This window comes from Choloepus didactylus, chromosome X, assembly GCF_015220235.1.
Source record: "Choloepus didactylus isolate mChoDid1 chromosome X, mChoDid1.pri, whole genome shotgun sequence".
Taxonomy (NCBI): domain Eukaryota; kingdom Metazoa; phylum Chordata; class Mammalia; order Pilosa; family Megalonychidae; genus Choloepus; species Choloepus didactylus.
In genome coordinates, this window is record NC_051334.1 from 48,157,228 (window position 1) to 48,173,083 (window position 15,856).

The 15,856-nt window shown below is 38.1% G+C and overlaps 1 protein-coding gene across 1 annotated transcript in view; it reads left to right on the top strand.

Moving 5' to 3' along the window:
• Positions 1-858: 858 nt before the first annotated feature.
• The window catches only part of JADE3 (jade family PHD finger 3), an 82,932-nt gene continuing 67,934 nt past the window's right edge, over positions 859-15,856 (top strand). Inside the window, exon 1 of the mRNA XM_037822191.1 lies at positions 859-1,012. Coding sequence (XP_037678119.1) covers positions 882-1,012 — 131 coding nt within the window. The 5' untranslated portion in view covers positions 859-881. The remainder of the gene's footprint in view (positions 1,013-15,856) is intronic.

Sequence of the window (15,856 nt, forward strand, 5' to 3'; positions counted from 1 at the left end):
TTACAAAAAATGCATATCCTCAGTCTGATCATCAGAAAACATCAGACAAACCCAAATTCGAGGGACATTCTACAAAATACCTGACCAGTACTCTTCAAAAGTATTAAGGTCATGAAAGACAAGGAAAGACAGAAACTGTCACAGATTAGAGGAGACTAAGGAAACAATAACTGATTGCATCGTGAAATCCTAGATTGAATTCTGGGACAGCAAAAGACATTATGGGGAAAACTGACAAAATTTGAATAATGTCTATAGATTAGTCAATACCATTATAACAATATTAACTTCTTGGTTTAGAACATTGTACTCTGGTTATGCAGAATGTTAATATTAGAGGAAACTAATTTGTATCTTTTCTAAGTCTAAAGTTCTGTTTAAGCAAATTGAAAAATAAAGTGATGCAATATTGTTAATATAATTAATACTGCTGATTTGTACACATGAGTGGTTAAAATGCGAAATTTTAAATTGTGTATTTATTACTACAATAAAAAGTTTAAAAATTTAAAAATATCAGGCGATAGCAAAAGAACTAATTACAACTTAGCAATGGAATGCTTATTACTTAGTTTAACAAGAGTTAATGATTGCATTGCATACACTGTTTTATAGTAACCTGTATTACTGGTTTAAATTCAAAGAACCCAAGAAAATAATTCAGGAAGAACATGTTTACCAGAATAAGCTGAATTTCCTGTCAGTACTTCAAACCCTTTAAGATGTTTATCTGGCTGTTTAGCAAGTTGCTGGAAATGGGGAGTGAGTAGGGGTGGTCCTTTTTAAAGGAGAACATTAAGTGGTGTTAATTCCATAGTGATGGTTTTCTCAAGGTGTGTACCATATGTTACCAGGTATTCCGGAAGGACCTCATCAGTGCCATGAAACTTCCAGATTCTTACCACATTAATCCTGACAACTATTACCTCTTTGCTGATACATGGAAGGAAGAATGGGAAAAGGGAGTCCAGGTACCAGCCAGTCCAGACACTGTTCCACAGCCTTCCCTCAGGTATTTGCTTGCTTGCACTTAGAGAATAAATACTTTCATGGTTATTTGTCTGGTATGGGGAGAAACTTTGAGTAGCTAATTATACATTTATAAACAAAGTCACACTGTGTTCATTAATTCACTCAGACCAGTGGCAGATTACACCAGACTGCAATAAGCCAGTAGTTAAAAGTCAAACTACTGGAGTGAAATAGTGACACATCCCAGAGTAATTTGGGCAGATAATAAAAAATATATTTACAGCCTCCCCCTCCCCAGCCCTGAGAATCTGGGGGAAGGTGCAGATGTGTTGGACATCCTCACCTGGACTGGTGTTGATGTCACAAACATTGGGACTGGCAGTTTGATGTGTTGAGCCTTCGAGCATGGGACTTTGCCCTTAAGAATCTCATTACCACAAAGGAGAGTCTAAACTTGCATGTAATGGTGCCTAAGAGTCTGCCCCTGAGTACCTCTTTGTTGCTCAGATGTGGCCCTCTCTCTCTCTAACTGAGCCATCTCAACAGGTGAACTCGCTGCCCTCCCCCCTACGTGGGACCCAACTCCCAGGGGTGTAAATCTCCCTGGCAATGCAGGATATGACTCCCGGGGATGAATGTGGACCCGGCATCATGGGACTGAGAGTATCTTCTTGACCAAAAGGGGGTTGCAAAATGAGATGAAATAGTTTCAGTGGCTGAGAGATTTCAAATGGAGTCGAAAGGTCACTCTGATGGACATTCTTATGCACTATATAGATAACACCTCTTAGGTTTTAATGTATTGGAATAGCTAGAAGTAAATACCTGAAACTCCCGAACTCCAACCGAGCAGTCTGGACTCCTGAAGGCAATTATATAATAATGTAGATTACAAGGGGTGACAATGTGATTGTGAAGACCTTGTGGATCACACCCCCTTTATCTAGTGTATGGATGACTAGAAAAATGAGGATAAAAACTAAAGGACAAAAATGGGGTGGGATGGGGGGATGATTTGGGTGTTCCTTTTTCACTTTTATTTTTTATTCTTGTTCTGGTTCTTTATGATGTAAGGAAAATGTTCAGAGATAGATTGTGGTGATGAACGCATAACTGTGTTATCATACTGTGAACAGTGGATTGTATACCATGGATGATTGTATGGTGTGTGAATGTATTTCAATAAAACTGAATTTAATAAAAAAAAAAGTCAAACTAATTTATTTAGGGATATAATATGTGCCCATACACAGGCCAAAACTTTTCGAAGTCCAATCTGAAATTACAGTAAGGTTTTTGAGACCAGGATTTCCAAGTCTGACTCAACGATCAGTAGCATTTATTAGGCTTCAAGTAATAATAGGGCAATAATTAATTACATAACACCAATGGGAAGTTGCTTCAATATAATAGGGTCCTCATAGTAATAGCACCTGTAAATAGAGGTCCAAAACATATAGAGTTCATAAAATGCATAAGCTCAAATGAAAGGGGATTACTGGAATAATTGGGTTGACTATGAGTGTGTAGCTTTCATTAGCAAAGATTTGAGAACAAAATTGAAGTAGGGGATGGCTTTGGTTTTGTGGAACGGGGAGACAAGGGATTTTCTGCCAGAGGAAGTTGTAATTTCAGCTCCTCAGTAATAGTGACAAGTTTTGGAAGCCTTTTTTTTAATGGTCTTTGTGTCCCCAGTGCTTTGCACAAAGGCTGACATGACATAAAATGCTCAATATAATTTGAGTGAATGAAGGAATAAATGAATAGAATGGAGTTTGTTAGATAAAGGGGCTGGTGGGACCTGTTGGTTATCATTTTTCAGTGTACATCTGTCTATTTCTATTACACACTAGGTTCCTAAAGCTCAGGGATCACATCCTTGAATTCTCTGTTCCTAGAACCGGATTCTTAAGGCCTAGTGATTCTCCAGAAATGCTTGGTGAATCACTTCTAGAAACCCAGACCCAGGGTATTCCATGCACAGAGAGGCTATCCCTGTTCAGTTAAGGAAATCCTATTCAACACATGTCCCGAGCCTCACTGGCTTGTCATCGTTGACACCATCTCCTGCCTTCTAAAACCAGACTGGCATCCTGAGTGAACACAGAGTCAAGCATTTTCATGTCCTTACTGTCAGGATTTTTATATTACCATAGCAGCTTTGGTGGTGAGTTGACCATCACCACTCCATTGAGACTCCAAGGATTATTGAAAGTGACTAATATCTTGACTTTGGCCTTTTTGTTAAGTCAGTATCAATTGCCTATCCAAACAGGTGATTTTAGTCTTTCAGATTAAGTGGAGAAAGTTGAGTACCACTTTGAAAATGTTATGTATCGGAACAGTGAGCCATAGATAAGTAAGGTAACAAAAATGGAGTATCAGTTTAGGAACAGTAATTTTAGGATCTGAAAAAGTTAACTTGTTTTCAGGCGGACAGATGCGTACTCCCTAAATCATATGAGGCCTCAGTGCTCGAAAATTTGTTCTGAGGGTTTAGAATTCTACCATTTCAGGTGCTATGAGTGTTTTGCTAAGTCATTTCTGTTTCCCATAGTTCTTTGCCTATCCCATAAAACTTTATTTTAATTGAGCAACAAGGCAGACTCTTAAATTATTTGTCATATTAAATTCCTTAATGAACTCCTGAACTGGTTGCTTTTAGTAGGTAGAGTGTATTATTTTCTGTTGTTTATACGTCAATAAAAATCAAACTGTGGTATACAGTCCTTCCTATGTGATTCTCAAAATTTAGCTGGTATAAGAATTACCTGAACAGTTTGTTGAAACAGATTTCTGGACCCCACCCCCAGAGCTTTTGATTCAATATATCTGAGGCGTAGGGACTGAAAATTTGCAATTATTACAAGTTCCCACATGATGCTGATGCTACTAGTTCAGGGACAACACTTTGAGAACCACTGCTAAGGAATTGAATGGACATCTTTATAACTTGGATTTTACTTTTGGCTTTCAGTATGAGTCAACTCTCAGGTAGCGGCTCACCTGGTTTAGTATTGAGGCTTTATGTTTGGGATACTTAGGTTCCTCAATCACAAGTGCTCATTGCAGCTACCCTTAGCTATCATTATTTTGCAGGGGTCAAACTTGTGTCTTACGATTTTTACTTTTTGGATTTAGTAGGTCATCTTAAAAATTAAATATCTGTAATACGAAATGATATTGTAACATTGATGAAGAGTTAGTTTTGATGTCCTTGATCAAATTTCCAAAATCAAATGAATTCAAAATCAGTATTTTTAAGTGCTGCATAAATTCAGGCTTAGTTATTTAGGACCATGATGTGAAGTTATTCCCAGACTGATCTGTAATGTCGAGCTAGTCATAGCATCACCACCATCCATTACCAAAAAATTTCCATCATTCCAAATAGGAACCCTGTACATTTTAAGCCTTAACTTCCTATTCCCCATTCCCACCCCATCCCCAGGAAACTTGTATTCTAGATTCTGACTGTATGGATAGATTCTAATTGTTTCAAATGACTGCTATCATACAATATTTGTCGTTTTGTGTCTGGCTTGTTTCACACAACATGATGTCTTCAGGGTTCATCCATGTTGCCGCATGTATCAGGACTTCATATGTTTTTATGGTTGAATAATGTTCCATTGTGTATACTGACCACATTTCATTTATCCATTTATCAGCTGATGAACATTTGGGTTGCTTCCATCTTTTGGCCGTTGTGAATAATGTCGCTATGAACATCGGTGTGCAAATCTGTTTGAGCACTTGCTTTTAATTCTTCAAGTAGATACCTAGTAGTGGAATTGCTAGGTCATCTGGTAGTTCTATACTTAGCTTTCTGAGGAATGACCAAACTGTCTTCCACAGTGGCTACACCATTTTAAATTGCCACCAGCAGTGAATGAATGGTTCCTATTTCTTTGCATCCTCTCCAACACTTATTTTCCGTTTTTTTTAATAGGAGCCATTCTAATAGGTGTGAAATGGTATCTCATTGTGGTTTTGATTTGCATTAGCCTGATGGACAATGATGTTGAGAATCTTTTCATGAGCTTTCTGGCCATTTGGATATCTTCCTTGGAGAGATGTCTGTTCAAGTCATTTGCCCATTTTTAATTGGGTTGTTTGTCTTTTTGTTGCTAAGTTGAAGGATTATTTTTATGTTTCCTGGATATTAATCTTTTATGAGATATATGGTTTCCAGCTATTTTCTCCCACAGTATAGGTTGTCTTTTTATTTTCATGATAAAGTCCTTTGAGAGACAAAAATTTTTTTTTATTTTGATGAGGTCCCATTTATGTTTTTTCCTTTGTTTTTGTTCTTTGTGTCTAAAGTCTAAGAAACCATTGCCTAACACAGCATCCTAAAGATGCTTCCCTATATTTTCTTCTAGAGTTTCATTGATCTAGCTCTTCTATTTAGGTCTTTGATCTATTTTTATTTGATTTTTGTATGTGGTATGAGGGTAGGCATCCTCCTTTTTGTTTTTGTTTCTTTGCAATGGAGATCCAGTTTACCAAGCACCATTTTTTGAAAAGACTGTTTTTTCCCCATTGAGTGGATATGTCACCCTTGTCAAAAATCAGTTGGCCATAAATATGAGAGTTGATTTCTGAGCTCTCAGTTTGACTCCATTGGTCTACATGTCTGTCCTTGTGCCAGTACCATTGTGATTTGATTACTGTGGCTTTTAATAAGTTTGAAGATCCAGAAGTGATTCCTCCAACTTCATTCTTCTTTTTCAAGATGGCTTTAGTTATTCAGGACCCCTTACCCTTCCATATAAATTTGATGATTGCTTTTCCATTTCTACAAAGAAGGTTGTTGAAGTTTTGATTGGAATAGCATTGAATCTATAGATTGCTTTAGGTAGTATTGACATCTTGATGATATTTATTCTTCAATCCATGAATACAGAATGTTCTTCCATTTATTTAGATCTTTTTACTTTCTTTTAGCAATGTTTTATAGATTTCTGTCCTTTACACCCTAGGTTACATTTATTCCTAGGTATTTGATTCTTTTAGTTGCTATTGTGAATGGAAATCTTTTTCTTGAATTCTTGTTCTGATTGTTCATTGCTTGTGTATAGAAACACTACTGATTTTGGGGTGTTGATCTTGTACCCCCCACTTTTCTGAATACATATATTAGATTTAGGAACATTGTCATGGATTTTTCAGGATTTCTTTTTATAGAATCATAACACCTGCAAATGGGGAAATTTTTACTTTGTCCTTTCCAATTTGGATGTCTTTTATTTCTTTATCTTGCCTACTTACTCTGGCAAGAACTTGCAGTACAATGTTGAATAACAGTGGTGTGGGCATCCTTGTCTTATTCTTGAACTTATGGTGTGCCAGATTGGATGTATTATGTCCCCCAAAATGCCATGTTCTTGGATGCAGTCTTGTGGGGGCAGATGTATTAGTGTTGATTAGGTTGGAACATTTGGATTAGGTTGTTTCCATGGAGATGTGACCCACCCAACTGTAGGTGATAACTCTGATTAGATCATTTTCATGGAGGTGTGGCCCCGCCCATTCAGCTTGGGCCTTGATTAGTTTACTAGAGCCCTATATAAGAGCTCAGACAGAAGGAGCTTGCTGCTGCAGCTTAAAGAGACATTTTGAAGATGGCTGCTGAAGACTGAAACTGACACTTTGGAGAACATCATTTTGAAATGCCACCTGGGAGCAAACACATGCCAGACATGTGCTTTCCCAGCTGAGAGAGGTTTTCTGGATGTCAATGGCCTTTCTCCAGTGAAGGTACCCTATCGTTGATGTCTGACCTTGGATACTTAATGGCCTTAAGACTATAAATTTGTAACCAAATAAACCCCCTTTAAAGCAGCCAATCCATGTCTAGTGTTTTGCAAAACCGCAGCATTAGCAAACCGGAACATAGGGAGAAAACCTTTGTTTTTCACTATTAAGTAGGATGTTCGCTGTGGGTTGTTCATATATGCCCTTTATCATGTTGAAGAAGTTTCCTTCTATTCCTATGGTTCTAAATGTTTTTATCAGGAAGGGGTTCTGAATTTTGTCAAATGCTTCTGCATCAATTGCAATTATCATGCGTTCCCCCGCCATTTGGTTGTTAATGTAGTAAATTACATTAATTGAATTTCTGATGTTGAACCAGCCTTGCATACAGGGGATAAATCCCACTTGATCATGGTGTATAATTCTTTTAATATGCTCCTGGATTCGGTTTGCTAGTATTTTGTTGATAATTTTTGTAACATTCCTAAGAGATATTGGTCTGTAGTTTTCTTTTCTTGTGGTATCTTTACCCAGCTTTGGTATGAGGATGGTGTTGGCTTTCTAGAATGAGTTAGGGAGTGTTCCCTCTTCTTCAGTTTTTTTGGAAGAGTTCATGCAATATTGGAGTTGATTTTTCTTGGATTGTTTAGGAGAATTCCCTTGTGAAGCCTTCTGGTCCAGGGCAGTTTTTGTTAGGAGGTTTTTGATTACTGATTCAGACTCTTTGCTAGTAATTGCTTTGTTGAGATCTGTTTCTTCTTGAGTTAATGTAGACAGTTTATGGGTTTCTAAGAATTTGTCCATTTAATCTAGGTTATCTAATTCATTGGCATATAGTTAGTATCTACTTATAGCCCTTTTTATTTCAGCAGGGTCAGTAGTAATGCTTCCTCGATTCATTTATGATTTTCGTTATTTGTATCCTCTCTCTTTTTTTCTTTGTCAGTCTAGCTAAAGGTTTGTCAATTTTGTTGGTCTTTTCAAAGAACAAACTTTGGTTTTGTTGATTCTCTTGTTTTAGGGGGATCTCTGTTTTGTTTGTCTCTGCTCTAATCTTTGTTATTTCCTTTCTTCTGCTCACTTTGCATTTGGTTTGCTCTTCTCTTTCTATCTCTTCCAATTTTGAGGTAAGGTCTCAGATTTGAAGTCTCTTCTTTTTTTAACATAAGCATTTAGAGCTATAAATTTCCATCTAAGTACTGCTGTTGCTGCATCTGATATGTTTTGGTATGTTGTATTTTGATTTTCATTCACCTCAAGGTATTTCCTAATTTTGCTTCTGATTTCCTTTTTGATCCATTGGTTGCTTAAGAGCATGTGATTTAGAGGGGGGATCCAAGATGGCAGATTAGGAGAGACAGAGCAAAATTCTCCTCTGTGAAAAACATTAGGTATAGGACAGAAGGCGCTCCAGAACAGCAGGGTTCCACCAGCTGGGCAGGGACTTCTACACCCTTAGTGAGTGTGTACTTGCAGAAATCGAGAGGGTGCATTTAGAGATGGGTGAGTATTCAGCCTGGAAAGCTGCTTGGGAATGGGTGGCTGGAGCTGGGTGATGGTGCGGAGGGGCATAGTATCCACACCCCAGGCAACCTCCTCAGTACCTGGCATGGGTGATAAACCTTCACAGACCTGCAGCCAAGACCTCTGCCAGGGACTGGCCATTGGAGCAGGCAGATGATCGCAGGAAGGGTGTAGCATTCCATGCCCCATGCAATGATCTTTGCAGCTGGCTGGGAGACAACCCTTCACAGCCCTGCAACCAAGAGCTTCCTTGACGGAATTCAGGATACAGTGGGCTTGGAACTGCATCCACTCTTTAGAAATGGGTGCCCCATGGAAGTGCCAGGACCCCTCCCCAAATCCCAAGACTCATGGGTACCCAACACAGATGGGTACCCAACAGTGGGGCATTTGAGCTGGTAAGAAGTGCAGTTCTACAGCCCACTGTGTCCTGAAGCAGATTCCCTGCCAGACTGCGCAGGGCATGCTGCCCACCCAGAGGGCTGGTGGTTCCCAGCACACACGAAAAATTGGTGCACTGATTGTACCTCCACATTGTTTGGACTCCCACTCAGTGCATAAATGAAGTTCGGAGAACTGGCTTGAGGGTAAGAGGTGGCTTAGGATCGCCATCTGCTGGTAGGTCAGGGTAAATGCACTCCACCAAGCTGTAGCTCTGTCAAATTATAGTTAATTTTTCAAATAAGCCTGCATATCCTAAAAGAAACCTATCAAGATAAGCAAATACCAAGAGGCCAAAAATAGCAGAAAATTATAAAACATATGAAGAAACCAGAAAATATGAGTGACCCAAATGTCCAAAATAAAAAGCCAGAGGAGACAGAGAACTTGGAGTAATTAATCAAAGAAGTACACAGAAATATCAGTATCATGGCTCAGGATATAAAGGACATGAAGAAGACGCTAGAAGAGCATAAAGAAGAATTTGCAAGAGTAAATTAAAAAAATAGCAGATCTTATGGAAATAAAAGGTACTGTTGATCAAATTTAAGAGATTCTTGAGACATATAACACCAGATTTGAAGAAATAGAGGAATGACTTCACAAACTTGATGATAGGGTGTTGGAAAGTGAAAGCACAAAAGAATGAGTGGTGAAAAAAATCAAAAAATTTAAGTGGATCTCAAGGAAATGATGGACAACATGAAGCACACAAATATAAGAATCTTTGGTATTCCAGAAGGGGAAGAGAAGAGTAAAGGGCTAGGAAGAGTATTCGAAGAAATTCATGGGGAAAAACCTCACAACCCTTCTAAACAACATAAATATGCAAATCGAAGATGCCCAACAAATTCCAAATAGAACAAATTGGAATAAACTCATTGCAAGACATAGTCTTATCAGATTGTCAAATGCTGAAGAGAAGGAGAAAGTTCTAAAAGCAGCAAGAGAGAAGCTATTCACCACATACAAGGGAAACAACATAAGACTAAATACTGACTACTCAGCAGGCCCCATGGAGGCAAGAAGGCAGTGGTATGACATATTTAAAATTCTGAAAGAGAAAAGTTGCCAGCCAAGAATTCTTTATCTAGCAAAGCTCTGCTTCAAAACTGAGGGAGAGCTTAAAATTTTCACACACAAACAAATGCTGAGAGAATTTAACAAAAGACCTGCCTTACAAGAAATACTAAAGGGAGCTCTACCGGCTGAGAAAAAAAGACAAAGATGAGAGAGATCTGGAGAAGGGAACAGAACTGAAGAGCTTTAGTAAGTGTGCCTTAAAGGGGAGAGAGAGAGAGAGAATATCTGACAAATAAAAACCAAAGGATAAGATGGCTGATTCAAGAACTGCCTTACAGTAATAACAATGAATGTGAATAGATTAAACTCCCCGATTAAAAGATACAGATTAGCAGAATTGATTTAAAAATAAGAACCATCAATATGTTCTTTACAAGAGACTCATCTTAGACCCAGCAACACAAAGAAATTGAAAGTGAAAGAATGGAAAAAAAAATATTCCATGCAAGCTACAGCCAAAAGAAAGCAGGGGTAGCAATACTAATTTCAGGTAAAATAAACTATAAATGCAAGGACGTAATAAGAGACAAAGAAGGGCACTCGATACTAATAAAATGGGCAATTCAACAAGAAGAAATAGCAATCATAAATGTCTATGCACCCAATCAAGGTGCTCCTAAGAACATGAGACAAACATTGGCAAAACTGAAGAAAGCAATAGATGTTTCCACAATAATTGTGGCAGACTTTAATACATCACTCTCGCCTATAGATAGATCAACCAGATAGAGGACCAATAAGGAAACTGAGAAACTAAACAATGTGAAAAAACAATTAGACTTAACAGACATATATAGAGCATTACATTCCAGATTACCAGGATATGCATTCTTCTGTAGTGTTCATGGAACTTTTTCCAGGATAGATCATATTCTGGGGCATAAAACAAGCCTCAATGAATTTTAAAATATTGAAATTATTCAAAGCACATTCTCTGACCACAGTGGAATGCAACTAGAACTCAACAACCATCAAAGATCTAGAACACTCACAAATACTTGGAGGTTAAACAACACACTCCTAAACAATTAGTAAGTTAAAGAATAAATTGCAAGAGAAGTTGCTTAAATATCTAGAGATGAATGAAAACGAGAACACAATATTGTGGGATGCAGCAAAGGCGGTATTGAGGGGGAAATTTATAGCTCTAAATGCATACATTAAAAGGGAAGAAAGTGAAAATCGAAGAAATAATGGGACAACTGAAGAAGCTAGACAATGATTAACAAACTAATCCTAAAACAAGTAGAAGAAAAGAAATAACAAGGATTAAATAAAAAACAAATGATATGGAGAACAATAAAAACAATGGAGAGAATAAATAAAACCAAAAGTTGGTTCTTCAAAAAGATCCACAAGATTGACAAACCCTTAACTAGACTGACAAAATCAAAAAGAGAGAAGACCCAAATAAACAAAATAATAAATAAGAGGGGAGACATTAATGTGAATCCCAAAGAAATTTAAAAAATCATAAGAGAGTACTATGAACAGCTGTATACCAACAAACTAGATAATTTAGAGGAAATTGATAATTTCCTGGAACCACATGAACAACCTAGACTGAACAGAGAAGGAACAGAACACCGCAACAAACCAATCACAAGCAAAGAGTTTCAATTAGTCATCAAAAAGCTTCCCTACAAGTAAAAGCCCAGGGTCAGATGGCTTCATGGGGGAACACTACCAAACTTGCCAAAAAAGAACTGACACCAATCCTACTTAAACTCTTTCAAAAGATTGAAAAAAGTGGAACACTATCTAACTCATTTTATGATGCCAACATCACTCTAATAGCAAAACCAAATAAAGATGCTACAAGAAAGGAAAACTACAGGCTTATCTCCCTCATGAATATAGATGCAAAGATTTTCAACAAAATAACTTGCAAATCGAATACAAAGACACATTAAAAAATCATACACCATGACCAAGTGGGGCTCATCCCAGGTATATAAGGGTGGTTCAGGATAAGAAAATCAATCAGTGTAATACAACACATTAACTAATTAAAAGGGAAAAAACAAATGACCATCTCAATAGATGTTGAAAAAGCATTCGACAAAATCCAGCATCCTTTTTTTTATAAAAACACTTCAAAAGGTAGGAACTGAAGGAAACTTCCTCAATATGATAAAGGGACATGTATGAAAAACTACAGCCAGCATAGTACTCAATGGCAAGAGACTGAAAGCCTTCCTTCTAAGATCAGAAATGAGACAAGGATGCCCAGTGTCACCACTGTCACTCAACATTGTGCTAGAAGTTCTAACCAGAGCACTCCAGCAAGACAAAGAAAGAAAAGGCATCCAAATTGGAAAAGAAGTAAAACTGTCATTATTTGCATATGATATCATTGCATATTTGGAAAACCCCAAGAAATCAACAACACAGCTACTTGAGCTAATAAACAAATTTAGGAAAGTGGCAGAATAGAAGATTAACGCACATAAGTCAGTAATGTTTCTATACACTAGAAATGACCTAATTGAAGAGACACTTAAGAAAAAGATTCCATTCTCACAGGCAACTAAAAAAATCAAGTTCCTAGGAATAAACGTAACCAAAGATGTAAGAGACCTATACATAGAAAATTATATAACTTTACTAAAAGAAACAGAAAGATGGAAAAATATTCCATGTTAATGGATAGGAAGGCCAAATGTCATTAAAATGTCAGTTCTACCCAAACTCGTCTACAGATTCAATGCAATTTCTTTCAAAATTGCAACAACCAACTTTGCAGACTTGAAAAAACTAGTTAACAAATTTATTTGGAAGTGAAAGATGCCTTATATTGGTAAAAAAACATTCTAAAAAAGAAAAACAAAGCGAGGGGACTTACACTTCCTGACTTTGAAGCTTACTATGAAGCCACAGTAGTCAAAACAGCATGGTACTGGCACAAAGATAGACATATTGATCAATGGAATCAAATTGAGAATTCAGAGATAAGACCCCCCAGATCTCTGGTTGACTGATCTTTGATAAGTCCCCGAAAACCACTGATCTGGGACACAACAGTCTCTTCAACAAATGGGACTGGGAGTACTGGATTTCCATATCCAAAGGAATGAAAGAGGACCCCTACCTCACAAAAATTAACTCAAAGTGGATTAAGGACCTCAACATAAGAGACGGCACCATAAAACTCTTAGAAGATAATGTAGGGAATCATCTTCAAGACCCTGTATTAGAAGGTTACTTCTTAGACCTTATACTCAAAGCACAATCAGTGAATGAAAAAATAGATAAATGGGAACTCCTCATAATTAAAAGCTTCTGTACCTCAAAGGAATTTGTCAAAAAAAGTGATGAGGCAGCCAACTCAACGGGAAAAAAACATTTGGAAACCATGTATCTGACAAAAGACTGGTATCTTACATATATAAAGAAATTTTACAACTCAATGGCACTAGTACAGACAGCCCAATTAATAAAATGGGCAAAAGATATGAAAAGACAGTTCTTTGAAGAGGAAATATAAATGACCAAAAAACACATGAAAAAATGTTCGTCTTCACTAGCTATTAGGGAGATGCAAATTAAGACCACAATGAGATATCATCCTACACCAATTAGAATGGCTGCCGTTAAACAAACAGGAAACTACAAGTACTGGAGAGGATGTGGAGAAATTGGGACTCTTATTCATTGTTGGTGGGACTGTAAAATGGTAAAACCACTCTGAAAGACAGTCTGGCAGTTCCTTAGAAAACTAGATATCGAGTCACCCTTTGATCCAGGAATTTCACTTCTCGGTACATATCCAGAAGATCTAAAAGCAGTGACATGAACAGATACTTGCACACTGATGTTCATATTAGCATTATTCACACAATTGACAAGAAAAGGAAACAGTCCAAATGCCCATCAACAGGTAAGTGGATAAATAAAATGTGGTATATACACAAGATGTAATACTATGTGGCAGTAAGAAGGAACAAGGTCATGAAATATATGACAATATGGATGAACCTTGAAGACATAATGCTGAGTGAAATAAGCCAGACGCAAAGAGAGATATTTTATGTTACCAGTAATGTGAACTTTGTGAAAAATGTGAAATAAATATTTTATATTGTAGAATGTAGGGGACATAGAGATAGATAGCAACTAGTGAAGGGGGAATGATTAATAACAAATAAGCTATTGATGGTAATCTCAATGTTATGGGAATGCTCAGGAATGATTATGGTTTGCAAATTTTCCTAGGTATGGTAGGATCATGTTGGAAGCAATACAGTTTTTAGGTTGTTTTTCTTACTCCTTTTTTGTTTGAATTTTTTAAAATCTTTTGTTTCAAAAAAAAAGCCATTGCATTAAAAAAAATTAGCTTCAAAAACAAACGAAAAATCCACAGTGTCCCCAAGTAATTGTGCTGGTGAACCCATTAAAACAATTAGAAGGGAGAGAGGCAAGATGGCGGCATAGAGAGGAGTGGAAGCTAAGCAGTCCCCCTGGAACAACTACAAAAAACCAGAAACAACTAGTAAATAATCCAGAATAACTGCGGGGGGACAAACGAGACCATCCACTCATCATACACCAACCTGAATTGGGAGGAATGCCCGAGAACACAGCATAAAATCTGTAAGTAAAACCTGTGGAACCAGGTCAGGAGACCCCCTCCCCCATAGCCCGAGCTGCAGAGCCGCGTGGTGGCAGAGAGAAGCTCTCTCCCAGCAAGCGAATACAGCTCAGCTGAGCTCCAATTGGGGTTTTAAGTAGCGAGTGTGAACTGCTCACTACAGGTACGCAGCCCCAAAAAACAGACAGAGGCTTTGGGTGACGACTGACCTGGGAGAGCCGGAGGGTCGCCTTGACTGGGTCTGAAGGGGACTATCTGTTTCTTTTTCGGCTCAGTGGAGAAAGCCCCAGTCATTTTCAGTTTCCAGGGCTGTGACTCGGGGAAGGGCGGAGACACCACAAGCAGAGAGTGAGACCATTGAAATGCTAATGACCTCCACCTGGGGGCTCTGTCTTCTCTAGGAGGAAAGGGGTGGGGCCCTTTCCATTCAGAACCACACCCCAGAGCCTGGGGGAACACGGCCATACCTCCTCACACCAGTCAAGAATTATAGGCTAACAGGCGTCACCTGCTGGGCAGAAAAGCACAGTGACCCGAGGCATCAAAGGGTGGAGCAATTTTCTAAGACACACCCGCAGGGAAACCAGATACTGAATATTTCTTCCCTCTGTTCTGGTCTGGGAAAACCTGATTTGGATAAACAAGGAAACCATGGCTAGACAACAGAAAATTACAACCTACACTAAGAAAAACAAAGTTATGGCCCAGTCAAAGGAACAAACGTACACTTCAACTGAGATACAGGAATTTAAACAACTAATGCTAAATCAATTCAAAAAGTTTAGAGAAGATATTGCAAAAGAGATAGAGGCTGTAAAGGAAGCACTGGACCTGTATACGGCAGAAATCAAAAGTTCAAAAAACCTACTGGTAGAATCTATGGAAATGAAAGGCACAACACAAGAGATGAAAGACACAATGGAAACATACAACAACAGATCTCAAGAGGCAGAAGAAAACACTCAGGAACTGGAGAACAAAACACCTGAAAGCCTACACACAAAGGAGCAGATGGAGAAAAGAATGAAAAAATATGAGCAACGTCTCCGGGAACTCAAAGATGAAACAAAGTACAATAATGTACGTATCATTGGTGTCCCAGAAGGAGAAGAGAGGGGAAAGGGGGCAGAAGCAATAATAGAGGAAATAATTCATGAAAATTTCCCATCTCTTAAGAAAGACATAAAATTACAGATCCAAGAAGCGCAGCGTACTCCAAACAGAAGAGATATGAATAGGCCTACGCCAAGACACTTAATAATCAGATTATCAAATGTCAAAGACAAAGAGAGAATCCTGAAAGCAGCAAGAGAAAAGCAATCCATCACATACAAAGGAAGCTTCATAAGACTATGTGCGGATCTCTCAGTAGAAACCATGGAGGCAAGAAGGAAGTGGTGTGATATGTTTAAGATACTGAAAGAGAAAAACCACCAACCAAGAATCCTGTATCCAGCAAAGCTGTCCTTCAAATATGAGGGAGAG